The 26,898-nt window shown below is 45.7% G+C and overlaps 1 protein-coding gene across 2 annotated transcripts; it reads left to right on the forward strand.

The window, feature by feature from the left end:
* Positions 1-1,079: 1,079 nt before the first annotated feature.
* On the forward strand, positions 1,080-23,477 carry SLC18A1 (solute carrier family 18 member A1; the record flags this gene model as incomplete). Of its 2 annotated transcripts, XM_081090732.1 has the most annotated exons (15): positions 1,080-1,203; positions 3,107-3,470; positions 4,062-4,120; positions 6,431-6,514; positions 7,599-7,691; positions 9,321-9,410; positions 9,641-9,684; positions 13,714-13,774; positions 13,854-13,949; positions 19,204-19,282; positions 20,220-20,271; positions 21,525-21,588; positions 22,084-22,203; positions 22,406-22,539; positions 23,364-23,477. In XM_081090732.1, 15 exons carry the CDS (start codon positions 1,080-1,082, stop codon positions 23,475-23,477), a joined length of 1,578 nt encoding a protein of 525 aa, XP_080946858.1. The 2 variants fall into 2 exon arrangements, with proteins under 2 accessions (XP_080946858.1, XP_080946859.1); XM_081090733.1 differs by lacking the exon at positions 13,854-13,949.
* Between the last annotated feature and the right edge of the window lie 3,421 nt (positions 23,478-26,898).

A 26,898-nucleotide genomic window follows, 5' to 3' on the forward strand; every position in this document is an offset into this window, starting at 1 on the left:
TAATGATGACATGAAATCCTAAATAGAAAACTAATCATGAATGTTAATATTTTATTTACACGGAGTAACACCTCATTCTGAGCAGGGATTTATAGCTTAAACTAAAGGATAAGAGTACTTCTAGTACCACAGAGCAAAGGAAGGTGGTGGGGTACATGCCTACAAGTTAAAAAGTTTGGATTTCATTCTAGTTCGACACCAATTGTGTGACCTGAGACAAACCTCCCAGCTTCAAGTCTCAGATTTCTCATCTGTGAGAGGAAAGTGTTGGTCTAGGTCAGTGTTTCTCAGTCGGCAGCATGAGTCACACTTGTGGCCCATGAGGCATTTTTGTGAGATACATAGAGACAGACCATAATTTGGTTTTGGCATGGCACATAAGGTTATTTTTTAAAACAAGCATTTCAGTTTGTTATTTTAAGTGGATTTGGAGGAAAAGATTGCATAAGTAATAGTGTAAGTAGTCCTTAGGTATGATGTGATCATGGAAGTGATAGGCAGGTGTCTGACACGTAAGAAACAGCGAGGTGATCTCAAGAATCCTCATCCTATGCTGGGTAGAATTCCAGTATGAAAAACTGGTAAGCAGTGCTTGGCAGGCCCTCTGGGAACCAAGCGGAGTATTAAGCTGTATAAGTTGTGAACAGAGCTCTGATCAGTTGGCTCAGTTGGTTGGAGCGTCCTCCTATACACCAAAAGGATAAGATGGCAGGTGGCAGGTTCTATTCCCAGTCAGGGCACATACCTGGGTTGCGAGTTGGATTCCCTGTTGGGGCATGTACGGGAAGCAACCGATCTATGTTTCTCTCCCAAATCAATGTTTCTCTATCTCTCTCTCCCTTCCTCCCTCTAAAAATCAATAAACATATCTTTGAGTGAGGATTTAAAAAAAAAAAAGTGAATAGAGACAGGCATGGAAAAGTTTCCAAATTCCTGCAACTCTGTACTTTTTATTTAATAGTGAGTATCACTGGTCTGGGCAGACTTCCCCTTCTACTGTAAAGGCTGCTGAAGAGCTGCAGGTGTAACAGGACCTTCCTAAGAACCCGGAGGAGAAGACCCTCAGCCCCGTCCTCACCATGCTCAGGGCTGTCTTGGATGCCCCTCAGCATTGGCTGCAGGAGGAGAGAGAGTCCCGGAAGCTGGTGCTGGTGGTTGTGTTTGTGGCTCTGCTCCTGGACAACACGCTGCTTACTGTGGTCGGTACGTCTGGGGTCTTGGTGTCGGGGTACTTTGCTCTGAGCCCAGCAATATCCACCCCTCTAGCTTTCAGCAGTGAATGGACTTGAGAATGTTTCCTTTCACGCTTGAAAGGGCCCAGAGGTTTCTGGGAACTGGAGGAGACAGCAGGAAATGGAGTCTGAAGCTTGCCAACCATTGCTGAAAGCTCCCGGGGTTCAAAGATAAGGAGATTCAGAGAGTTATCTGACCAAAAAAGATTGACTGGAGCCCGAACTGGCATTACTTCCTCCCCATGCCATCTTCCCAAGGTGCTAATGACTCCAAGTGGCCTCTGGGACAATGAGCCCCTTCTCACTGGTGCCTTCCCAGCTTCTGCTCCACCAAAATAGCACACTTTACATGGATATCCAGCTTCGTATCAAAACCTATCTTTCTGGTAGTTCATTCCCTCAGAGTCTTGCTTTTTTTGGTTGGTAGTTATTCATCTTTACATTTGGCTATGCCAGTGTCTAAACGAGTGCTAATGTGTTGCCCCTCTTGGGTAAAATATCTGCTTTGAAACAAGAATCTTTCTGAGACAAATCATTAACCCAATATAGTCAGTTCTCGATATGTGGTAGTTCTGCTCTCTAAAGTTGCTGTAAAGACTGAATGTAGCCAACACTGAATCATTGCTCCTAGGGGAACTATATACACACACATCCCATATAGATTATAATCTTAAATCCTAAAAACACCTATCCTGGTAGTCTGTGTGTTTTTTTAAAAAAACACAACACAACAATACGTTTTTATTGATTTTGGAGAGAGATGAAGGGAGAGGGAGAGAGAGAGAAGTAGAAATATCAATGAGAGAGAACATTAATCAACTGCCTCCTGCACGGCCCCTACTGGGGATCGAGCCTGAGATCCGGGCATGTGCCCTGACCAGAATCGAACCAGTGACCTTCTGGTGTATGGGTCGACGCTCAACCACTGAGCCACACTTGCTGAGCAATTCTATTTTTTTTTAACTTTTTAAATGTTTTAGGTACAGTTGACATTTAATATTATATTATTTCCAAGTGATTGGACATTTATATAATTTACGAAGTGACCCCTCTCTAAGTTTAGTCACCTGGCATTATACATAGTTATTACAATTTTATTGATTGTATTCCCCGTGCTATATTTTACATCCCCAGTACTATTCTGTAACTACCAGTTTGTACTTCTTAATCCCTTCACGTTTTTTCACCCAGCCCCCCAAGCTCCCTCCCACCGGCCAACCATCAGTTTGTTTTCTGTGTCTATAAGTCTGTTTCCTATTTTCTTTACAAAAGAGAAAACAAGGCCTGGAGTGTTAGGTGCCTTGTCTGAAGACACCTCACTCACAGGTGCAAGAGTTGGGGTTGAAGCCCTGTCCACCTGCCCCTGAGCCAGGGCTTCTTGCCCTGCACTGGCCTGCTCCTCCTGCCTCCATGCTCTGCCACCTCTGCATGAGAGCTGGAGGAAAAAGGCAGAGCCCGCCTAGTCCAGCCTCAGCTGGGAAAGTCAGCATCTGGTGACTCAAAATTTTCCCCGCTCTCTGCACGCATGTCCAAGAAATCTCATGACAGCTCTGCGAGGATTGACTTTGTGGTCACAAATAAATTTTAGCCAGTAGGTGAATTAGCCAATATGGAATCGATGAATGATGAGGACCAACTGTATGATGGTTGAGATCCAGGTACTTTAGCTAATAGTATAACGTGGGTTGAGATCCAGGTACTTTAGCTAATAGTGTAATGTGGGTGGACACAATCTGTTATTGGGAGTCAAATCATGTCACTTAGACACCTGCCTTGAGCATGAAACTGAACCTCATAGCAATGACCCTGGACCCACTAATGGTAAAAAGACAATGTGTCCTTAGCCCTCACCACTTGTCCTTCTCGACTTTCAGTGCCCATTGTGCCCACCTTCCTCTATGCCAGAGAATTCAAAGAAGTCAACACGTCTCTGCACCTGGGCACCGCCACAACTTCCCGGCACGCCCTCACTTCTCCGGCCTTTTCCACTATCTTCTCCTTCTTTGATAACAACACCTTGGCTGTTGAAGAAAGTGTGCCCAGTGCCACAGCCTGGACAAATGCCACTTCTGGCACCATCGCCCCTCCAGTCACAGGGGCCATCTCATCCCAGAAAAACAACTGCCTGCAGCACTCAGAGTTCTTGGAGGAAGAGAACATCCGAGTCGGGCTTCTGTTTGCTTCAAAGGCTGTGATGCAACTTCTGGTCAACCCATTCGTGGGCCCTCTCACCAACAGGTATCTCCGGGGTGCTCAAGGGCTCAGGAATAAGAGAATGGGCTAAGGCATCCTAAAGGTGGTTAGAAGGGAGAAAGAAGGAAACTCTCTTGTCTGCACCCCAGGATAGTCAGCTGTTAGAAAAACTGGTTACCCCAATGGTTGGTGTTGATGGAATGCCATGGGCTTCTGATTTTCTTAGTGATGTAATGACTAGAGTACCAAGAAGGGAACCATGGAGAGAAGTATGCCATTGATGTTTATTTTAGAGTCTTAGGACTTGGCTCCTATAGGATAGGGATGGGAATGGAACAGACCTATTGTAAGCTAGAGAACTGGCTTCTTAGCAAGTTGTGCTTGGGATTACCTGAGTTTTCAAAGGGGTATACACTCTGACTAGGCTATCCTTTCTGGAAAAGAAAATTTTGGCCTTGGTCTATGGGAAATTTTTTATGTTTGTTTATTTGCTTATATGCATTCACATGTCATATCCATTCTCTACACCTGCACTCAAATAAATGAATTTCTCTTCCCAATTACATGGAAATATATAGTCCAAATATATGGATGCCTACTGGAACTATATCTTTTTTTTTTATTATTCCCTTTTAGGATTGGATATCACATTCCCATGTTTGCTGGCTTTGTTATCATGTTTCTCTCCACAGTTAGTAAGTAATTTGCTTCCTCGTTTCTTCCCTTCACTGATTACCTTTGATTTTATCACATGCACTGCAGTGAAGACAGCAGGGTCAAGCTAGCTCAGTAGCCTCTGATACTGATTTAAATGCTTTGCACCTTCTGGTATGGAGAGTAGAGCAATAATGGCAACTCAGTCTGGTTGGAATTTGTATATTCTGCTATAGAAGTTACTTCACTTTCTTTAGCTGGGGAAAACTGTGAAGGCTGTTTTACTGTGTATGTTATAGTGTGTGTGTAATCCCTTGGGTGAGTTCAGAACAAACCTTGCGTCTTTGGGAAGAGGTCATATTATTTTGATATGCAAAGGTAAAGGACTACCAACGAAGAATCTAAATTGGACAAGAGCAATTGGAAAAGTCCCCAAAGTCTGCCGCCTTCAAATAAGAACATTAAAGGGTCAGGAAATGTTCTAACTCAGGTAAGTCAATTTGCTAAAGAAACAAGAGAAAGACAAATAGTTCATCCAGTAACCAATAAATGTTCCTAATAAAATATAGATGGAATAAGAGCAGTAAGTGAAAAAAAAATGTCTGGAAATTGACCCTGAGAATTAAAATAAGCAGGAATGAATGAAGTGGGGTTCATGCGGGGAAGGCAGCCTATGGACCCACTGCTGACTCTCTGACCGAACCACAGGCGTTCTTATTCCTCTGGTTTTTCTTACCACCTTTCTGTTACTTTCCCGCCTTTTTATTGCTTCTCCCCAGGTGTTCTTCCCTCCCAGCACCGGGCTTGACTCCTATCTTAACAGGAGTTTGTCTCATTCAGGGCGAAGGCTGCAAAGTGCAGGAGCTGGATGAAGCTCTGTCTTAAGTTTATTTAAGACAATTCTAGCTGAATCAAAGAAAATGAGGATATTCGAGTTAGACATGTTTATTGAACTTCTAGGGGCTCAGCCTACACTAACCAGTACATTAAATATGAATGATTTACTCTGTTTCATCAAATGAGACATAATTCATTCCACAAAAGTTGATGGCAAAAGTCACTGATGGTTTCTAGTTCCCCAGGATGTTATGATGTTCTTACTGAACAGAAAGAGTTTGTCCACCCAGTGTGAGAGAGCCAAACCCTAAACAGTGAGAACTGCAGGGGAGAAATATTGGCTATTTTATTATGAAGGGTGCACCACCCAGGAGGACAGGAAGCTAATGCTCAAAGGCCCAAACTTTCTGATGGCATGTAGGGTACAGTTATATCGGGCAAAGTCACAAGACACCATAGGTTAGGGGGCTCAGGGTCATGCTAGGAGCTGATTGGTCGGAGATGAGGTAAGAGTAATAAATAACTTTTTTGTAAAGGATATAGGACAATCCGACCTTGAACAGATTGGAAATCAGAAGGCCTGGGAGAGGGCCCTGGAGGCCAGGGAAGGAGAGACCAAGTGTGTGCATGTTTGTAGACAGTGCGATCATGTCGGGAAGGAGTAAGGAGTTTATAAGACATCAAACAAGGGAAGACATCTGTAATGAATGGGCGAAGGGATTTCAGTTCTGCTGATGCAGACACTCTGGGAAGGAGTCTTCTGTCTTTCGGGGGCTTTGCCCTGAAACTGGAGTGAGACATGTCTGCAATTACCAGCCTTACCACCAACACCCTATAATTTAGCTTTTGATAACATATTTCTATTTGGTTCTCAGTTTTGTGTGTATTAGTCTTTAGTAGACTGAGTCTCTTCAAGGGCATGAACTGAATGTCTCTTTAGTTCACATCTGCTAAGAGCCTAGCACAGCTGTATACTCAGTGTTGCAATATAAGGTAAGGGAAAAAATCCGATTGGGTAGAAAGATATTACTTTAACATCTACCCATCACTTGTGGGCCTTCAAGTACACATAGCTTTTTATTCCATCCTTCAGATGACCCAGTGGGGCCCAAAAGTGGCAAAAGTCAGATCCAGGTGTTGCATATGGATGATCCAGAAGTAGGGCCTAAGGACAAGTTCCCAGCCCTGGGCATTGGACTTGGTAGACAACCGTGATTCCAGGGGACAGAATGTTGGATGTTGGGCTTTGGAAATGTGGAAACCCAGCTTCCATCTAACATGTGGTGAATTGATTTATGCTTCTATGGTGTCTCAGTCTCATGCCAATTAAAATGCGATCCTGATCAAGGGTGGGAGGTTAGAAAGACAACTCCAAGAACAGGGAGCAGTGAGCATGCTTTATTAAAACAAATGCATAATGGCTCATCTTCGTAATATCACGGGCAGGTTTTCTGGTGGCCAGGGGACAAAGGCGGTTTGCTAACTGGAGCATTCTTGCTGTGCTCTTTGTCCAGTGTTTGCTTTTGCTGGTACCTACACCCTGCTCTTTGTGGCTCGAGCCCTTCAAGGCATTGGATCTTCATTTTCATCTGTTGCAGGTAACACTGACATCTTATACACACACATGCGCACACCACCTTGTTTATCATCGTAAGATGATTTATATGAAAAAAATTAAAGAAAATATCCTAGAAGGCAGAAATTATGATTCAAAAACAAGATAATTATAGTGTTGCCAGCAGTGCCCATTAATTCCTCAGGCTGACATAACTCCCTCCGGTAATGTTAGATGCAGCTAGTTCAGGTCAAAGCAAGCCCTAAGTAAAACCATGAAGTAGGCCAGGCTTTTACTTAATGTCACTCTGTGGTCTTTTCTCTGTTCCCTCTTACCACTTAATAGGGACAGTAATGTTCATACTACCAGTAACGCCAGCACAGTTTGCAAAGTGTTATCAAAAACAATATTCATGTAATCCTTTGCCACTTTACACATGAGGGAATGGACGTGAGAGCCCAGCCCACGCTCTTGTCCAGGCACTTGGCACTGTCCTCCTTTTCCTTGGGCACCCCTGTTGAGTAGAGCAGTGCTCTGTGTTCATATGTGTTTCCTTCCTTGGTCTAGTCCAGGGATGGCGAACCTTTTGAGCTCGGCGTGTCAGCATTTTGAAAAACCCTAACTTAACTCTGGTGCTGTGTCACATATAGAAATTTTTTGATATTTGCAACCATAGTAAAACAAAGATTTATATTTTTGATATTTATTTTATATATTTAAATGCCATTTAACAAAGAAAAATCAACCAAAAAAAATGAGTTCGCGTGTCACCTCTGACACGCGTGTCATAGGTTCGCCATCACTGGACTCTAGTCCATATCTATTCATTCAGGGAAATGTGCTGGGAAATCATAGCATGATATGAAATGCAGTGTCATGGGACAATGGTAGTCTGTGTTCCCTTCTCAGAGACTTGCACTTCCCACAATATTGTGAACAGAGGGAATGAGCAATGTGGGAGTTTGGGGGAGCAGCAGGGAAATATTTGTAAATACTATGGGTTAAGTGTTGCAAAACCCCTCAAGCTAAGATGATCCCTGAAGATATATCAGGATGAAGGCCATGGACGCTGTGAGAAGGCAGACAGAAAACTCCTGCATATTCACTCCATCTGTCGCCTCCTTCAGGTCTTGGGATGCTGGCAAGTGTCTACACTGATGACTATGAGAGAGGCCGCGCCATGGGAATTGCCTTGGGGGGCCTGGCTTTGGGAGTGCTGGGTAAGTGCATCTGGCCCCTGATCTAGGTTCACAAGGGTGGAGACTGCAGACTCTCTGAAGATGGCTCCAGGAGGCAGGCGATCCTACGGTCATGGAAGACAATATTTTCCTTCTTTCTCTGTCCAATCATGTCTTGAGTCCTTCTGAAAGTTGGCCCTTGAAAGGTGAAATCCCTTTCCCCTTAAGAAGCTGAATAGCTCTTCAGGGCCTGGGAATGGTCCAGAAACCTAGTCTAGTCAAGGGAGTGAATCTCCCCATGTCAGCAGCCACTGCCTCACCTCTGCTTCCACACATGGCCAGCTTTCAACATGAGAACATGCTCTTTGTCAGATTTTGTACTAAATGCATTACAGACGTAATCTCCTTCAATTCTCAGCACCGTGCTCTGAAGGAGAAATGATTGCCGAAATGTAGAGTTGAGAATAGGAACGTTTAGATAACCATCCAAGGTCACACAGCCAGGGAATGCCGGAGCCAGGATACAGATGCAGATTTTCCAGGCTTGACTCCCAAGCTGCAAGCCATAAGGCTGTCCTTTCTTTGAAGTTCATCCCTGTTAAGGTTTAATTGACCAGTCCAACAAACCACACACTTTTACTGAGAACTTACTACATGCCAACCACAATGCCAATGCTAGCCCAGAGGGGCTCTAGGTAAGAAACCTCAGACACAGTTTCTGCCCTGTAGGAGCTTATAAGCTAATTAGGGAGAAAACACTAAAAGTCTCTTCCGTGGCTCACACCCATCCTCTACCACCACAGGGAAGAGATGGAACAAAAGCCCTGCTCTTTGTTAGTACCCACCGACCCAAACACCCAAGCTGAAACTGCTGCATCCCTGTCTCCTTTCTCTCCTCTCACTCCCTAATGAATACGCCCACTGTATTCTCTACAGCCACTTCCTCAGTCAGCTCCTCATCATGTCTCAGTTGGAATGAGGCACCAGCCTCCTGCCTGACCTCTTACACAGTCTCCTTCCTCCAAGGTGCTCCAGAAAAAGCTCCCAAGCCCAGAGCTGGGGGTATTTCTCCCCTGCTAAAAAGCACTGATGTTTCTCCCTGGAATTCAAGGCCAAGTAGATGCTTTATCTGGATATAAAGGGGCCCTTAACTATTGGGCTTCAACCTTCCCAACTCTACTCTTCCTCTCCCAAATACTCATATTCTAGTAGAACTGACTCTCTTCTATTTCTTTTCCAACCGCACTCCCTTTTCTGACACTTCTGTGCTCTTCACAGACGATTCTTCCCCACCAGTATTTATGCGCCTGACAAAGCCCATGTGGCTTCCTGAACTCACTACACTGCGCTCTCACAGCACTTTGTAGCTGGAGCCTTTACTGTTGAACTTTACTTTTTACCACGTTCTAATTATATGGGTGCCCCACCCCCACCCCCCCACCCCCCCCCCCCCCGCACCCACGTCCCTTCTGCTCACCACCATGCTCATTTTCTCCACTAAAATGTAAAGACCTTGGAACCAGGTCTTCTTCATCTCTGAATCCCCAGAACCTCATGTGAAGCTCAGCCCCAAGTAGGCCTTTGGTACACACTCACTGGGGCCATGTGGGCAAGTCACGCTGGCTGGGAACTGGCCTTCACCTCTGCAGTCTCCCTGCTTTGCCTTTCCAGTGGGAGCTCCCTTCGGAAGTGTGATGTATGAGTTTGTTGGGAAGTCTGCACCCTTCCTCATCCTGGCCTTCTTGGCACTGCTGGATGGAGGTGAGTCACCATAAGAGGCCTGGGCAGGTGATAGCCCCGGTCAGGTTGGGAACGCATTGTGCTGTGGTGTCAGTTTTGACGTGTTTGAATGGACTGGGGACTAGGAAAGAAGGGAGAAATTTAGGGAGTTAGATCTATATGTGACAGAGTGAGAGCAATGTGGCTGTGATTGGAGCCTCCAACGAATCAGTGGGTAAACTTAACTGTCTCTTTCCCTCTTTCCTTCTTAGCACTCCAGTTTTGTATTTTACAGCCTTCCAAATTCTCTCCTGAGGTAAGTAGACACCAAGCTTTATTGCCAAGAGATTTATAGAATGACTGAGGTGGTGACCCAGGCGTCCCTAGACCATCCCTGTCAAATTACAAGAAGAAAGATGAAGGGAAATGGAGTCAGGGGAAGTGAGAATTGTACTTTGATTCCCAGATAGGGTCGTGTGGGAGATGGTGTGGGAGTCTGGCTTGATATTGGACAAAGGTGGAGGGAGGGCCTTATGTACAATCAAAGAAACTTTTTGAAGTAAACACACACACACACAGTCATGCATTGCATAACAATGTTTTCGTCAACAACAGATTGCACATACCATGGTGGTCCCTTAAGATTATAACAGAGCCAAAAAATTCCTATTGCTTAACAACCTTGTAGTTGTTCTGACAGTATAGCCATGGTAATGTTGTAGCACCATGTATCACTCGTATTTGTGCTGTAAACAAACCTAATGGGCCCTATCCGGTTTGGTTGAGTAGATAGAGCATGGCCTGCGGACCAAAGGGTCCCGGGTTTGATTCCAGTCAAGGGCACGTACCTTGGTTGCAGACCTGGGCCCTGGTCAGGTCTCGTGCAGGAGGCAACCAATCAATGTGTTTCTCTCACATTGATGTTTCTCTCTGTCTTTCCCTCTCTCTTCATTCTTCCACTCCAAGCCAAATATGGCTCTGGGAAATCCATATCAAACCAGGAAGAAGGGAAGAGAAGAAAAGAATGCAAAATATCCCTAAAAATCAATGGAAAAATATCCTTAGGTGACAAAACAAAACAAAAACAAAAACAAAAATCCTACTGGGCTGCCAGTTGTACAAAAGTATAGCACATAAAATTATGTGCAATACATTAGGATAATGATAATAAACAAATATGTTACTGGTTTATGTACTTACTATATTATACTATTCATCACTATTTTATAGTGTGCTCTTTCTACTTATAAAAAAGGGGATTGCTGTACACCAATTAGTGGCCTCATATATCTCATGTTTACTGTGTCTCATGTTTGCATAATTTTCTCTTGTGCTTGATTTAATTTCATGTTGTTTTGTATAGTAATATGCACTGCAAGCATGTCAAACTCAAAGGCTAACATGGGCCAAATAAACAAGGTTTAAGTTCATGTGGGCCGCAAAAAAACAAAAGTTTCAATTTTCATAGAAATGTAGGTTTATTTCGATAGAGACACACTGAATACAAAAAGATGAAATAAAAGTAATCATTAACATAAAATAATAGAACATTTTAATAAAAATTAATATTTTTTCTTGAACATTAACTTACCAGACACTGAATAACTGTACAAATTAATAAGCATAATGCAAATAAACCTATTTTTCTTGTTCTCTAAAACACACCAAACAAGTCAGTACAAGACTAATGACATGGCAATCAGCTGCTAAAATATTCACTGGAAAGAAATGGTGCACCTGTGCTAAGGGAAATGAATGCTACACGATTATAGTAATCAGTCATTAGCAAACATTATAGTTCATTATTAATAATTATGATAACAGGATATTGTAAAAATTAAGTTACAACACTTTTATTAAAATGTTTCTTACATACCATTATATTGCCTGGGCCACAAAAATATTTGTTGTGGGCGGCATGTGGCCCACAGGCCACAAGTTTCACATGCTTGCTATACATGCTTGTAGACGAGAAGCTACACTGGCTATAACACATACCCTAGGTGTGTAGTAGGCTACACCATCTAGGTGTGTGTAAGTGCACTCCGTGATGTTCGCACAAAGACAGAATTGCCTCTTCACATTTCTTAAGCTGTATCCCTGTTGTTAAGCAGTATGTGACTATATATATACATCTCCATGCTATATAATAAAACCCTAATATGCAAATCGACCAAAGGGCAGAACAACCGGTTGCTATGACACACACTGACCACCAGGGGACAGATCCTCAATACAGGAGCTTCCCCCTGATGGTCAGTGCGCTCCCACAGGGGAGCGCTGCTCAGCCAGAAGCCAGGCTCATGGCTGGTGAGTGCTGCAGCAGTGGCAGGAGCCTCTCCCACCTCTGCAGCAGCGCTAAGGACCCATTGGGGGATGTCCGACTGCCAGCTTAGGCCCATGGGGAGCAGGCCTAAGCCAACAGTCAGACATCCCCCAAGGGGTCCCGGACTGCAAGAGGGTGCAGGCCAGGCTGAGGAATGCCCCCACCCCCACCCCTCAAGTACACAAATGTCATGCACCGGGCCTCTAGTATATAGATATAGATATAGATATAGATATAGATATAGATATAGATATAGATAGACATAGATATATAGATATGGCTATATATATATAAGGGGCCCGGTGCACGAAATTCGTGCACTGGGTGTGGGGGGCGGGGAGGTGTCCCTCAGCCCAGCCTGCCCCCTCTCACATACTTGGAGCCCTCAGGCATTGACCCCCATCACCCTCGAATCGCAGGATTGGCCCCTTGCCCAGGCCTGGGCAGGGGACCCTCATTTCCCCCCATCACTGGTTCTGCCCCCAGCCAGGCCTGGGCAGGGGACCCCCAGACCCCTCCGATTGCTGGCTCTGCCCCTTGCCCAGGCCTGATGCCTCGGCCAGAGGCGTAGACCCCTATCACCCTCCGATCGTCTGATCGGCCCCTTGCCCAGGCCTGATGCCTCCGCCAGAGGTGTCAGGCTTGGAAAGGGGACCCCCATCTCCCCCCAATCACTGGCTCTGGCCCCCGTCCAGGCCTGAGGCCTCTGGCCCAGGAATCATGCCTGGGCAGGGGACCCCCATCTCCCTCTGATCGCTTGCTCCTCCCCCGCCCAAGCCTGACGCCTCTGACCCAGGCTTCAGGCCTGGGCAAGGGGACCATCATATCCCCCCAATCCCTGGCTCCGCCCCCCACCCAGGCCTGATGCCTCGGCCAGAGGAGTTGACCCTCATCACCCTCCGATCACCAATCACCGGATCGGCCCCTTGACCAGGCCTGAGGCCTCCGGCAGAGGTGTCAGGCCTGGGCAGGGGACCCCTAGCTCCCCGCGGTTGCAGGCTCCGCCCCTGCCCAGGCCTAACGCCTCTGGCCTAGGCGTCCGGCCCAGGCAGCGGGGACCTGCAGTGGCAGCGGGGGGCGCCGTGATCGTGGGCTTCGCTTTAGGCCCAGGCAAGGGACCCCTAGCTCCTGGGACTGCCAGCTTCGACCGTGCCCAGCTCCCATCGCTGGCTCCACCCCTACTTCCTGCTATCACTGGCCAGGGCGGCAAAGGCACCTGATTCTCCGATCATGGCTGGGGGGCCCTGCCTCCCAGCTCTTAGCTCCCCGCTGGGTTTCTGATCACTGTCAGTGGCAGGGGGCTTCTTCCTGCTTTCCCTTTCACCTCCCTGCATTGTGCCTACATATGCAAGTTAACTGCCATCTTGTTGGCAGTTAATTTGCATATAGCCCTGATTAGCCAATGAAAAGGGTATTGCTGTACGCCAATTACCATTTTTCTCTTTTATTAGTGTAGATATATCACTACATATATTCATGCACTAAGTTTATATATACATATATAGTCATGAGTTTAATATAGATATTTAATACACAAGGTGTGGCAAAAGAACCAGGAAGGAGACAATGACTTTGGGATCTGCACATTCATGGTTATAACATCCCAGAGCTAGAGAAGACCTTAGAGGCCATCCAGGCAACTCTCCCCCAAGAGCATCCTTACAGACTGTCATTCTGTCACAGTTAAGTATCGGAGTTGGTATTTGTCTGATTCCAAGCCAAAGATGGCGCTGGGAAATCCATATCAAACCAGGAAGAAGGGAAGAGAAGAAAAGAATGCAAAAATTATGGGAAAATTTGTTCTAAATACCCTGAATTTGTTGCCAAGTCAGGCCAAAGTGTGAGTAACCTGGGAACCCACTACTTGTGATTGGCATCTAAAGTTGGGGCAGCCTTGAGGGGCTGAGCCCTGACCCTGTGGGGTCTGTGCTAACTCCAGGTCAGTACATTCTCAGATTCTGTGAAAATAGGAGAAATTTATATACCAACCAAATGGAGTTTTATTGTCCATGTTCTCAGAGTGCCAAGGGGACTCCGCTCCTTACACTTCTCAAAGACCCTTATATCCTGGTGGCTTCAGGTAAGTTGACAGTATTCCCCCTTGGGTTAGGAGAGCCTGGGCTTCAGGGCCATGTGGCTCACAGAACTGTCCTCCCCAGGCTCCCTCTGCTTTGCCAACATGGGAGTGGCCATGCTGGAGCCCACACTGCCCATCTGGATGATGCAGACCATGTGTTCCCCTGAGTGGCAGCTGGGTAAGTGACCTTGGTCCCCAACTCAGGCTTGAGCAGAAGTGTGTGCCATGGCTCTTTCTCAGGTGTTAGAGAAGCATCGCTAGGTCCAGGTCTTCAGGGTCACAGAGAGACAATGTGCTTCCTTCATAGAATGACCTGCCCATTCACACCTGTAAATCAAGCCTGATTGGGTGGGTAGTGCCTCCAAGAAGTGGCCCAAGAAGGACAGGGTGGGAGGGGCTGACAGGGCTGTAGAGCAGCTACTTCCTGTGTGGTAGAACCATTCATGATTTCTAGTCAGAGGACCTAGATTTTCATTTCTATTGGTTGGCTATGCAAACTGCAAGTCACAGAAACTTTCTGAGCATCATTTTTCTCATCTCTAAAATAGGCATCAGAATACTATGGAGTTCAAGGGTAATTTGAGGACTAAATGGCAGTTGTGCACCATAGAACATTAATATGCACCCCCACTACCATCCATATTTTCTCGCTTCAACTCTCCTTTGCCCGCATTACTTTTTTTTGCTACCTTTTCACCTCTGAAAAGGAGCTTATGGAAATGTTCTGTAGCCCTCACCTAGGGAAGGTGCTGGGCTCCGTACCCCAGTGGAGAGCTCTGGGCCCAGGAGAGAAGTCTGCAGCCTCCTCTGCTCCATGGAGAGATGTCCTTGTGACTCATCTGAGGAGGGTCTGGCCCTTTCCAGGAAGCCTGAGGACAGGGACAGAGAAGTCTACGTGCAAATCACTCAGTCACTGCAGGGAGGAGAGGCATATGGGGCCAGAGGGGAAGCCGATAAGGACCTGATATGGCTCAGCCTGCAATAAAAAGCACTAAATCTAATTTTTTAAGGGACGATTCTAAGCAAGGCTTCCAGCCCCAAATTGAATTTTTCTGGGCTGCAGCTGCCTCTGACCATGACAATTAATTGAGTTAGTCAGTGCTTGGTGCCAACCAGCATCCCTGACCTGAGGTTCTGGCTGTGCAGGTGGGAACCACAGCTCAAAATAATCCTTCTCCAGCCTGCCGTACTCAAAAGAGAGAATATTAAAAGCAAACCAGCATCTATCAGTGACTGGTGAATTGTTGACTTTGGGCTTAATTGTAATCGGCACAGTAGTTTCCACTAGGCAGCACTGTTGCCTCTCTGTGGGAGAGGCAGAGTGGCAGGTGAGACCCCAGGAAGCGCACAGGGTGGGTTCCGGGTCCCCCTTGCAGGCCAGGCTGTTACAGTGTCAGAGCTCAAGGAGGCTTTGTCTCCCCCACCCTTGACAGCCTTCCTCAGGGCTGTCTTTATCAAACTGCCCGGAAAGCTTGTTGAAACTCAGATAGGGAGGCCCCACCCAGCAATTCAGTGAAACAAGTTTGCATGCCTAGCCAGTTTCCGGGTGATGCTGACACGGCCTCGGTGACCACGCTGAAAAATATGGCTCTAAATGCAGATCACCTCTCAGTGCTGGGAGGAAAGGAGCCGAGGCTTCGGGAGGGCTTGTCGTCCGTGACTGAGCACTCTAATGTCGCACGTGCCTGCTGCTCTCACCGAGGGAGCGGGAGAAATACTCCGGCTTTGGAGACAGGCTGCCTGGGTTTGAATCCTGGTAGCCACTTACTGGTTGTGACCTTGGAGAAGTTTCCTAACCTCTTGTGAATTCCACTCTTTTTATTTATAAAAAATGGAGCAGCTTTTCCTTCAGAGAATGAGTTGTTTTCAGGATTAAATGAATCTATGAATTCTAAAAGGAATCGCACCATGTATGGAATATAGGATATACTCAGTGAATCAAAATCATTACTGTTTTCATAATTGTTTTTGTTTAAAGCACTTTGATAATCACAACTGTGTATAATCCCCACCCCTTGAAGATGTGCAATGAAAAATCTATGTGTGTCTGTGGACATACAGTCTGGAATACCTGTTTTGTACAAGAAGTCACTGAAATGCAAGCCATTCCCAGGCCCTAAATAAAGAACAAGCCACTCTGATTGAGGAAAATATCATTCAGAAAGTTTCACACCATTTAAAATGACAGTAAGAGGATGATCTAGGAGGCTAGAAGGCTTCCTAGGGGAACTTGATTCCAGACAATCAGGTAAACAGTCGAGTAGTTATAACTTCTAATTTTTTTTAAGCAATTAAACATAAACAAGTGGGTACAGTTTGAAACAGATTGCCATGCTGCACAGGTTGACTAGACAAACCCAGTGAGGTATACTTCACTTCCACCCACAGAAGAGAATATTAAAAGCAAACAAGCCATCCACCCGTACGTGGTGAATTGTTGACTTTGGGTTTAATAGTCATCGTCATGACAGCTTCTATTAGGCAGCACGTTTCCTCTCAGTACAGAGAGGCCGAGAGGCTGGCAAGGCCCACGGAAACTCATACAGCTGATTGCAGGTAGCCCCTTGTGCCAGAGCCATCTGGCTGCCACATTGGAGGTGTGGGTGGTAGAAACACCTGGAGTTGGAGTGAGAAGGCCTGGGTCCAAGTCCTGACGCTGTTTCTCAACAGATGATACTAAGGAAGGCCAGTGCTCAGAGGGTACTTAACCTGTGCCAGGAGCTACGCAAAATGGTTGCTAGGCATCGTGTCATCTAAGCCTCTCAGCCAGCCTATCTAATAGGAATTAATATTATCCCAATAATTCAGAGGTTTCTTATTCTGATCCAATTTCCCATTGCCCTCCCAAACCCTGGGCCTTATGGAACACTCTGTCATGGGCAAGGTCCCAGTACCCTCAGCCTCTTCTCTATACACATCCCACATCTCCTTGCCCTAACTGAGACCTGGATGTTTCCTGAGAATGTTGTTTCATGCAGCCCTTTGTTCAAGCTCATGTTCCCCCTTTGCTGCTTCTGAATCATTTCTCCCAACTCCTTTGAAGATCATGTCGTTAAGTTATACCACCCACCCCTCTTCACTTCAATCATCCACCAACCCCTTACTTACCCCTTCTCATTCACTGAAGCTGTCAACACTGGGCTCATTTTCTTTTTTATCTCTACTCCTGTTGCTGTTTTTGGTGACTTCAGTAACCAGGTGGATAATCTCTGTTATTTAATTTTACTCTTTCGAAATGATCTTTTTCTCCTCTCCAATCAACCTCAACCAAACCTTCGTGTAATCTTGATATTGACAACATCATTAATTGTATCACCTCTGAAATCTCCATTCTAAGCAGTCCAGTTATCCCCTTCCATATTCCCTGCTTAGGTACTCTAATACCCATGGCTGTAGGAACCATGCATAAACCAGTTAGTGGAACTTATCTGTCTTGAGGATCTTTCTGCAGAACTCTAGACTTGTGTGCCCAACTGCCTTATGTCTCCAGTTGGACATCTTATAGTCTTTCAAGCCTTTCATGGTCCCTCCAAGCTCTTTCTTCATCTCCAGTCTCTAGCCACCCAATTCATTAGGGCAAAAATGTAGGTCATCCTTGATTTTTCTCTTTCCCCCACTCCTATGCCTGTCCCAATCCAACAGAAAATTCCACTGACTCTACCTGCAAAATACCTTCACTTCTCTGTATAGTGAATTCTTTTAAAAAAAATCATTATTGTTGAAAATATTACAGATTGTACCCCCAATTATCTCCCCATTGCCCCCCTTCACACAATACCCGCTGCCCCAGGCCTTCACCCCTCTCTTGTCTGTTTCCATGGTTAATGCATTTATGCATATAAACTCTTTGGTTAATCTCTTTCTGCTCCCCTACCCCTCCCCTCTGTGATTCATCAATCTGTTCCAATTTCCATGCCTCTGGTTCTATTTTATTCATTAGTTTATTTTGTTCATTGGGTTCCTTGTTTGTTTATTTTTATATGCAATTATCAATAGATACGTATTTATTGCCATTTTATTGTTCATATTTTTATTTCTTCTTTTTCTTCTTCTTCTTCAAGACCCTTTAACATTTCATGTAATATTGTTTGGTGGTGATGAGTTCCTTTAGCTTTTTCTTGTCTGGGAAGATCTTTATCTGATTTCAATTCTAAATGATAGCTCTGGATAAAGAATGTTGGTTATAGGTCCTTGCTTTTCATCACTGCATATTTCTTGCCACTCCCTTTTGGCCTGCAGAGTTTCAGTTGAGAAATCAGCTGACAGTGGTATGGGCCCTTTCTTGTAGGTAACTAACTGCTTCTCTCTTGCTGCTTTTAGGATTCTTTCTTTGTCTTTAACTTTTGGCATTTTAATTATGATGTGTCTTGGTGTGGGCTTCTTTGGGTTCATCTTGTTCAGAACTCTGAGCTTTCTGGACTTGTATGTCTATTTCTTTCACCAGTTAAGGGAAGTTTTCTGTCATTATTATTTCAAATAGGTTTTCAATTTCTTCTTCTTCTTCCAGCACCTCCATGATGCAAATGTTGGTATGCTTGAAGTTGTCCCAGAGGCTCCTTACACTATATTCATACTTTTGCTCTTCTGATTGGGTGTTGTTGTTTTTTTGCTTCTTCATATTCTAAATTGCTTATTTGATTCTTGACATTCTCTACTATTGATGCTCTGTAAATTATTCTTCATTTCATTTAGTGTATCCTTCATTTATGACTGGCCCTTTTTTATGTGGTTGATGTTCTCACTAAATTTCTTAAAGTTCTCATTAAGTTTTGTGAATATCCTTATAACCATTGTTTTGAACTCTGTTTTTGGTAGTTTGCTTGCTTCCATTTCATTTAGTTCTTTTTCTGATGATTTCTTCTGTTCTTTCATTTGCAATATGTTTGTGTTTTTGTCTTTGTTGTTTTGTCTCCACATTTTGGCTGCTTTCCTGTGTTTGTTTCTATTTACTAGGTAGATCTTCCATGTCTCTTTGAATTGGTAGAGTAGCCTTGTGTAGTAGGTGTCCTGTAGGGCTAGTGGCTCAGTCTGTCCATCACCTGAGCTGGGCACTCTAGGTGTACCCCTGTGTGGGCTGTGTGCACTGTCCTGTTGTAGTTGATTGATTATAAGGCAGGAATTTCACTTCCTAGGAAATATGTATGTCTTTCTCTAAAGCTCATATTCTTATACTGATAACCAAGGGTATTTGATACATGAGAAGGCTCATTAGGGCTGGTACATTAAATGTATTAAAATCCTGCTCCTGAGGAATGCAGAGGTGTGAGACCCTATGTCATCTGCTCTAGGTTTGCACAAGGATCTCCCACCCCCAAATCAAACTGGTTTGCGATCCTTGAAGGAAATCTGGAGACTTCACTGTATTACAGGAAATAAGGTGTTTTAGAGTAAGTGGAGCATGTCCTGAAATGCTGACCTGTGTCTTTCTACAGGTCTAGCTTTCCTGCCTGCCAGCGTCTCCTACCTCATTGGCACCAACCTCTTTGGTGTGTTGGCCAACAAGATGGGTCGGTATGTAGATGGGGTATCTGGGAAGAACAAGAGAAATGTAAGGTAGGACAGACTTTTGAGGATGTTCCTGCACATGAGATGATGAACAACTTCCCTGAGGTTGAAAGTTTAGTACAAGTACACACAGACAAAAAATGCCCACTGTGAGCATGGGGCTGATTAGGTGGTAAGAGCCGTAAGGAGAAAGGAAGGTCCTGAGCTGGTTGCTGTAGAAGAGGCAGTGAATATTTGAGGGACAGTCTTTACTTTCAAGATGTTTATTGTCCAATTGAAAAGATAAAATAACCCCACAGAGAACAAGTATGGAAAAAAAGCAGTTCTCTGGGTCAGTGTTTCCAAGCTGTGTTCCATGAAGCCCACAGAGGCCACCAAGGGTTGAGGACTAAGAGGTATCAGTCTGGATCCTATTCCTCCATAATAGTGAGAATAGCTTTAATTTTATCTTTGTAGTGCAGTATAAAGATTTTTAAAATAACTTTTAAAAACAGAGAAATCAGAGAATGAAAGAAGCTTGGTTGTGTTTTTTTTGGGGGGGAGGGGTATGCGGTTTCTGAGATGGATCTTGAAGACCAAATGAAATATGAATACAGGAGTGGTTGTCTGAATTGGGAAACAGCAAGAATCAAGTTACTTCCAAGAGGCCAGTGCCTTCTCAGTCAACTGGTTCCCCTTCTATAGGAAGGGAGAATGTTACCATTACGTCCTCTGCTTCTATATGAGAAAAAGTATGCAGTCAGGAAAGAGATAGGGGAAGGAAAGGACAGAAAAAGGGTTCACCTGGATACAGTCTGGTCACGTAGAGATGCATTCATCTTCTGACATCCTACTGGGTTCTGGAATTAGGAGTGGTAGGACTAGCCAGTGTGGTGGTGATGAGGTGGCAGGTGGAAGGGATCTCTCCTTTTGGCATCATTTAACGACAGCTCTTTTTTCCCAGATGGCTTTGCTCCCTGATTGGCATGGTGGTAGTAGGTACCAGCTTGCTTTGTGTAAGTATAATAAGGTCTAGTTGGGACAGACAGAGAAAGAAAGAGAGAGACACCAAGAAATTTAAACATCACTTTCCTTTAAAATGAGCAGAGGGTGGACTTGGCAAGGACTGTCAGAAAGGCCATTTCTGCCTAAGTAGGAATTTAGCACCGAAAGAGATGCCACCAGGCATCCCATTAAAGATAGGTAAGGAAGTAGAGGGAGAGGGCAGTGGGAGGGTTGGAGACGGAAGTCTGAGGCTCTGTGTATGGGCATATGAAGCAATACATGTTGGTATCTATTTCTGGGGCCAGCAAGATGGTGCATTTTATGGCTTCATTTATTCATCCCATCTTGACAGAACCCCATAAGCCACTAGGTGAGCCATTATCTGTGCCTCAGCCTCCAGGACCAGAATATTAGATAGAAGAGGAAAGAAAGAAGGGCTTTTCCATTTTCAAGAGTCCCTTCAAGCTCTCTAAGCTGTTATTGTCTCCTCTTCATAAGGGAGACCGTAAGCACTCTTACAGGGTTGCCAAGGCAATCCACATAGACCACAGCAGTGTCTGGCATATAGTGAGCCCCAGTGAATCTTAGCCAATATTATTAATAAAATATAAATACCCCTTGAGGAATCTTTCCCAAAGTTATTATCAGCCATTAATATCAAAATGATACATTAAACCCTCTGAGGGGCGAGTGTGTTGAAGTAGCAAGTTTGGGTGACAGATGCCCAGGGAGGAAGGTAATGAACCAGCAGAAGAGGAAAGGAAGGCTTCCATGGATGTCAGGGAGGGTGAGAGAATGAGCTTCACAGGCTTGTTTGTATCTCCTCTCTTTCTTGCTTCAGTGGCTACTAAGTTAAGGCTTGGATGATGTTGCTAACAGAAATGAGAGGAACTCCATTCAGTGAAGAATGAGGATAGAAGTGTGTGTGTTTGGGTGGAGGGGGCAGAGAACAGGGAGGAAGAATCCATGCAACATCCATGCAACAGAAAAGGACCATTGTTATGAGATAAAGCAGTTGAATCTGAGGTTCACCATTGATCTTGTCCCTTATTAGCTCTGTAACTTTGGACAGATCAAACAGTCTAGTGTTCATATCTTTAAAATGGAGGTAAAGAGTCGTCTTCATAGGAAGTGTGAGAATCCAAACAGGTGGCATACGTGGCACAGAGGACGTGAGTGCGTATCATGGGAAAACGCTTTGTTGTGCTGCCTGCACGTGGCCCAGCTGGACTCCTGACGAACTCTTCCTCTTTTCCTACCGCAGGTTCCTCTGGCTCGTAATATTTTCGGCCTCATTGGTCCCAATGCAGGGCTTGGCTTTGCCATAGGTAAGAAGTGCCCTTAAAGCAGTGGTTCTCAACCTGTGGGTTGCGACCCCTTTGGCTGTCGAACGACCCTTTCACAGGGGTCGCCTAAGAACATCCTGCATATCAGATATTTACATTACGATTCATAACAGTAGCAACATTACAGTTATGAGGTAGCAACGAAAATAATCTTATGGTTGGGTCACAACATGAGGAACTGTATTTAAAGGGCCAGAAGGTTGAGAACCACTGTCTTAAAGGAAATAAGAAGAATCTAAATGTTGGCTTTGGGTCACACCAGAGGAGGTCTATGGAAAGGTAGAGGGACGAGGAGGGCAGCGGGCAGGGGTATGGAGAGATGGGTTTATATTCCTACCTGGAATGGGTGTCATGTTGAGCTGGGGAACAGCAGGCTAAGGAAGTGGACTAGAGGGAAGAGGGGAAGGGAAGATGCACAGACAGGGAGGGGTCTGGGGGTATTGCTGGCAGAAGGTATTCTGTTTGCTCTGGCCACAGGCATGGTGGATTCCTCTATGATGCCCATCATGGGACACCTGGTGGACCTGCGCCACACCTCCGTGTATGGGAGTGTCTATGCCATCGCTGATGTGGCCTTTTGCATGGGCTTTGCTATAGGTAAGTTGGTGAGGGGAGAGGGGAGCACCCAGGACCTGGTGTCCCATCTCCCTTTCCCACTGTTTACTGGGGAAGTGGCGCTGGGAGACTGATCCTCCCAGGGTTCTGGAGACATTTGACCCTGGGACATCCTCTGGGTCACCTGCTGACCCTCACCTGGTGTTTTCAATAAACACTGGTGACTTTGACTTATCTCTCACAGGCCCATCCACTGGGGGTGCCATTGTGCATGCTATCGGTTTCCCCTGGCTCATGGTCATCATCGGAGTCGTCAACATCATCTATGCTCCCCTCTGCTGCTACCTGAGGAGGCCCCCGGCCAGAGAGGAGAAGCTTGTAAGGGGCTCTGACAACTGCTAAAAACAATCTTGTTTCTTTCCATGTCTCTCTCATTCCTTTTCACTCTGTGCTCTTTCTTCCTCCTGGTTTAATCGTTCCTCTGCTTTGCCAAGTGTTCCGATTTCCTTTTCATCTTTATCTTTCCTTTGTGGACTTCCTTATTTTCCCTTCTCTACATAACCACTTCCTCTCTTACACCAGGCAGGTAAGCAGGGTCCTACGTAAACAAGGAAAAATGGGAAGTTTGCAAAGAGTTGGGAGCAGGGACCATCAAAGGCATTTTATAGTTGATGTAGTTACTAGCAAAGCATGAATTACCACATTATCTCCCTAAAATGGATAGAATTCCACTGGGTTCATTCATTTATTCATTTGTGTCTACCATGATCCTTACCAGGTCATCTCAAACTATCAAAACCTTAGGGGAGAGAACCACCACATATGATTTTAGTTGACAAGATACTTTCCTCTTATTGAAGTATGAGCACCCTGAGGGCACGGGTGGGTTAGGGATGGATGTGGTGTCTGCTCAAAGGAACAATAGAAGAAAGGTCTGATTGGGCGGGGGCCTGCACTAGCTGTAGCCTGCACTACCGTTCTATTAGGATTCAATTACAAGGTATCAAATGTTTACCTTGACTAGGGTTGCTACAGCTAGGTGCCTTGGGAGGCCTGACAGGTACATGAAGCAGAAAGAGGGTCCTATGCTTGTTCCTTGAGTCTTTCCTGAGCAATCCTAGACTTGGATGAACTAGCTGGGATGGGAATGAGGAGACTGAGTAAAGATGTTCAGTGATTTCTCTTCCTGCCTCTTGCTGCAGGCAATTCTGAGCCAGGAATGCCCAATGGAGACCCGGATGCATGCAGTCCAGAAGTCCGTGAGGGCATTTCCAATGGGGGAGGACAGCGATGAGGAGCCTGGCAGTGAGGAGTAGCAGCAGAAGGTGGTCCCTGAGCCTGTCACATGTGGGTCTCTGAGGCTCAGACCTCAATGATCACCTCTTTCCCTGGAACCAGATCACCGTGGACCGCTCAGTAGGCTTCATTTCCCTCTCCCCTGGTGTCTCTTAACCTCCCTCCCCTGGATGCCAGCCCAGGTTCTCTCCTCACCCGTGCAACCCACAGCTCTCCCTCTCACTTCGATGCCTCAGGTGGCCCATCTTTTTTGGGAGGACAGAGTGATGCTTTCTCCTAGGCTTCTGGGAGGCTGATTAAACCTGCACGATGACAGGTTCTGCAAGGTGTGACTCATTTCCTGGAGGCAACAAAGAGCCCAGTGTGCCCCTGAAACCAGTGGGGTGACTGACAAACCTCATTTCATCTGTTGTCTGGTTTTCTTTGGCACGTCCCCAACAGAGTCTCAGGGCTCCGTGCTCTGTTCCTCCCCGAGTTTTTCCGGCTAAGTTGAGAAAGCTTCCTTAACATGGGAAGTTGCCATGTTGCAAAGTTGCAAAGTTGCCAACCTGGGAAATCTTTGGCCTGATTTGTAGTGTTTTCCCTGTGGCAGAGCCTACAGCTGCTAATGTGCCTTTTTCCTCAGTGAATGGAGGACTCTTTTTTTCATTACCACATGGAAGGGAAAGAGCCTGTTTCTCTTACGCTTGAGTTACTGGGCATTCTCACTGTTCCCTCTGTGGACTTCCCCCTTCCCTAAACCTCTTAGACTCTGAGAAATAAAAGTAGGAGGACAGAAAACTGTCTACTACTCCCAAGATTTCATGGGAATAAGTACAGAGCAGCTGCCCTAAAACCCTTCCCATGGTGGATTTCCTAATTCTTTCCTGAGGATCCTCATGAGGCATTGTTCACACTTGCTGATGAATGTGTTATTGCGTAATTCCGACATGGTAACCTAGATGCTCTTTTATAGCAAAGAAAACCTGTGGGCAAATACATTTGGTACTGTAAACATTTTGACTTTTTGCTACTTTTTAAAAAACAATTATTGAGCAATGGGGTTTCAAGGACACATATGTAATACCTTAATCAATAAAGGAAAAAAAGAGATGGGAGACATGACATTCGCTCTTAAGTAGCTTCCCATTTTTTTGGTCAAACGGTGTATGCACAGTGTAACAATGGGCAATACTGTAAGTTAGTGCCCACTCTCTTCATGTACAAGAGACAGGGATGCTCATGGTCTGGGTGGGGAATAATAGCGAGGTGGAGGCAGAGGCAGCAATGGGAAGACCCACAGGTGCAGGCTGCAGGGTGCCTGGGTATCAGCCTGGGGTGTTCAGGCTTGACTGTGGCATGCTGCCTGGCTCTGATTATTGCACACCTGTGTAGGAGTTTGGTGGGGTCAGTACAAGCTCCAACTCATCTGAACACATTCAAGCTGAACCTCAGTGAATCTTATCACTTGGACAATGGATGACTGGTTTATGGATATGTTTTTAGGGGGGTGGCATTAACTAGAGTCGCCTGATATGCAAAGTCCATGTGCTTATATCGTCATTTAGTCAGGATGATACTTGTCTCATTTTGAAGGAGCTTAATGATAAAATTAGGAAATCACTTGTCAAAATATGTAAGCTGTAACTACAGATGCAGGCTGAGTGGAGGCCCCTGTGACTGCTGTGCAAAAGGGGAGTGGGTCGGGGGTCGGAGGGGTCCGGGGCACTGAGAATGGGTCACCGCTGATTCTCACACCCACATGGAGGAGGATTTATAATACAAGATGGGCCTGTTACAGAAATTGTTAACACATTGAAACAATTAAGAAGATCTTTAAAAAGAGAAAGTCATTCTTGACTTGCCAGTTAACATTGTTTGAGCAATATGAAACATATTTAGGGAGAAACCAATAGATATAATTTATTCAGACAAGAGTGAACACCAAATGCAAGGTATTCCAGAGATGCTTTTTATTGTTGATCAGAAATAGGTTATAAACATAGCCTGTGTATGAAACCTATCAGAAGGAGAATCACATAAAAACAGACAATGGAATTTGTCTTTATTAGTAACTTTACAAGTGCCATGAAGAAAAGAACGCATGGTACACTTCCCACATTTACAGATGACACAAAATTCTTCTAAAAATGAAAATACCAACCCAGTGAGAACGAGCCACAAGAAGGTTTTTTGTTTTATTTTATAAAAGTAGCATAACTTGTCCGATGGCCTCCACTGTGAGGAGGTTGAGGATATGCACTTCCCTCTATGGAAGCGAGGAAGTGCGGAGATTCTAAATATGCTCATGGGGTGAGAGGCTCTGAATCACCAATTACAATGCAGCAAAGAAGACAGTGGAACGAATGAGCATATTGAGCGTTCTCAGAGTGTCGGAAACAAACCAGAAGACATTGTATTTCCCAGGTACAGAACCTGGGGTGGAAGCCACAGCACCAAAAGTCAAGGCCGTAACCATGGAGTCAGAGAAAATGCAGAGCGGGCATGTGAGATGATGAGTGTGCAGTGTGGAGAGACACAGGAAAGTCTTCACAGGGTTTCAGCATCGCCGCTGAGAAGTTTGGTGCCATTAGATTCTAGATCCTTTGAATGGGATCTGCTGATGCTGTTGGCTTTTAGGATCGTATATCAAGTCTTCTGAAATCTCTCTATATAAAACCCTAATATACAAATAGACCCGATGGTGGAACCATTGAACAACTGAACAACCGGTCACTATGACATGTGCTGACCACCAGGGGGTGCACATGGAACATGGCAGGTGTCAGCCACAGCGGGATGGTGGAGCAGGTGAATGGGGGTGCCAGACCAAGTCGGGGCACCGGTTGCTGTGATCGGGGCGAGCCTCTTGTGGTCACTGAAAATTCTTTGCTCCCTCACACCATGGTCCCACCCAGCTCTTGCACCTGCTGCCTGCACCAGAGCTGCTGCTTGCACCCACTGCCAGCACCCAGTGCTGGCCCTGATTGCTCAACACTGTCAGTGGGTATGAGCATCGGCTGCTGGCCCCGATCACCCCTCAGGGCTTCTCCACCTCTCCCTGCTCCTGAGGGGTGATCAGGGCCAGCAGCTGCCTCTTGCACCCGCTGCCAATGACAGCCCCACTCACACCTGCAGCCCGTGCAGGCCCCAGTTGCTCTGCGCCATCAGCGGGTGCGAGCCCGGCCGACGCAGTCAGCGCATGGGAGTGGCGGTGGTGGGAGTGGGGCTGTTGGCAGACAGGGGATGGGGGCGGAGGGGGGCGCAATGGGAGGGGCCGGGTGGGGGCATGGAAGATGGGCCAAGACCCGGCCCTGTGCCCACTGCAGCCTTGAGGCCCACAGTTCCTTTCAAGGTGCATGAATTTGTGCACTGGGCCCCTAGTTTCACAATAATGACTCTTGGTGGAGGGTTTTTTATTCATTGTGCTACAAACCAATAGACCCCTTCAATTTAGAAAAT

Source organism: Myotis nattereri (genome assembly GCF_964212035.1).
Source record: "Myotis nattereri genome assembly, chromosome: 5".
NCBI lineage: Eukaryota > Metazoa > Chordata > Mammalia > Chiroptera > Vespertilionidae > Myotis > Myotis nattereri.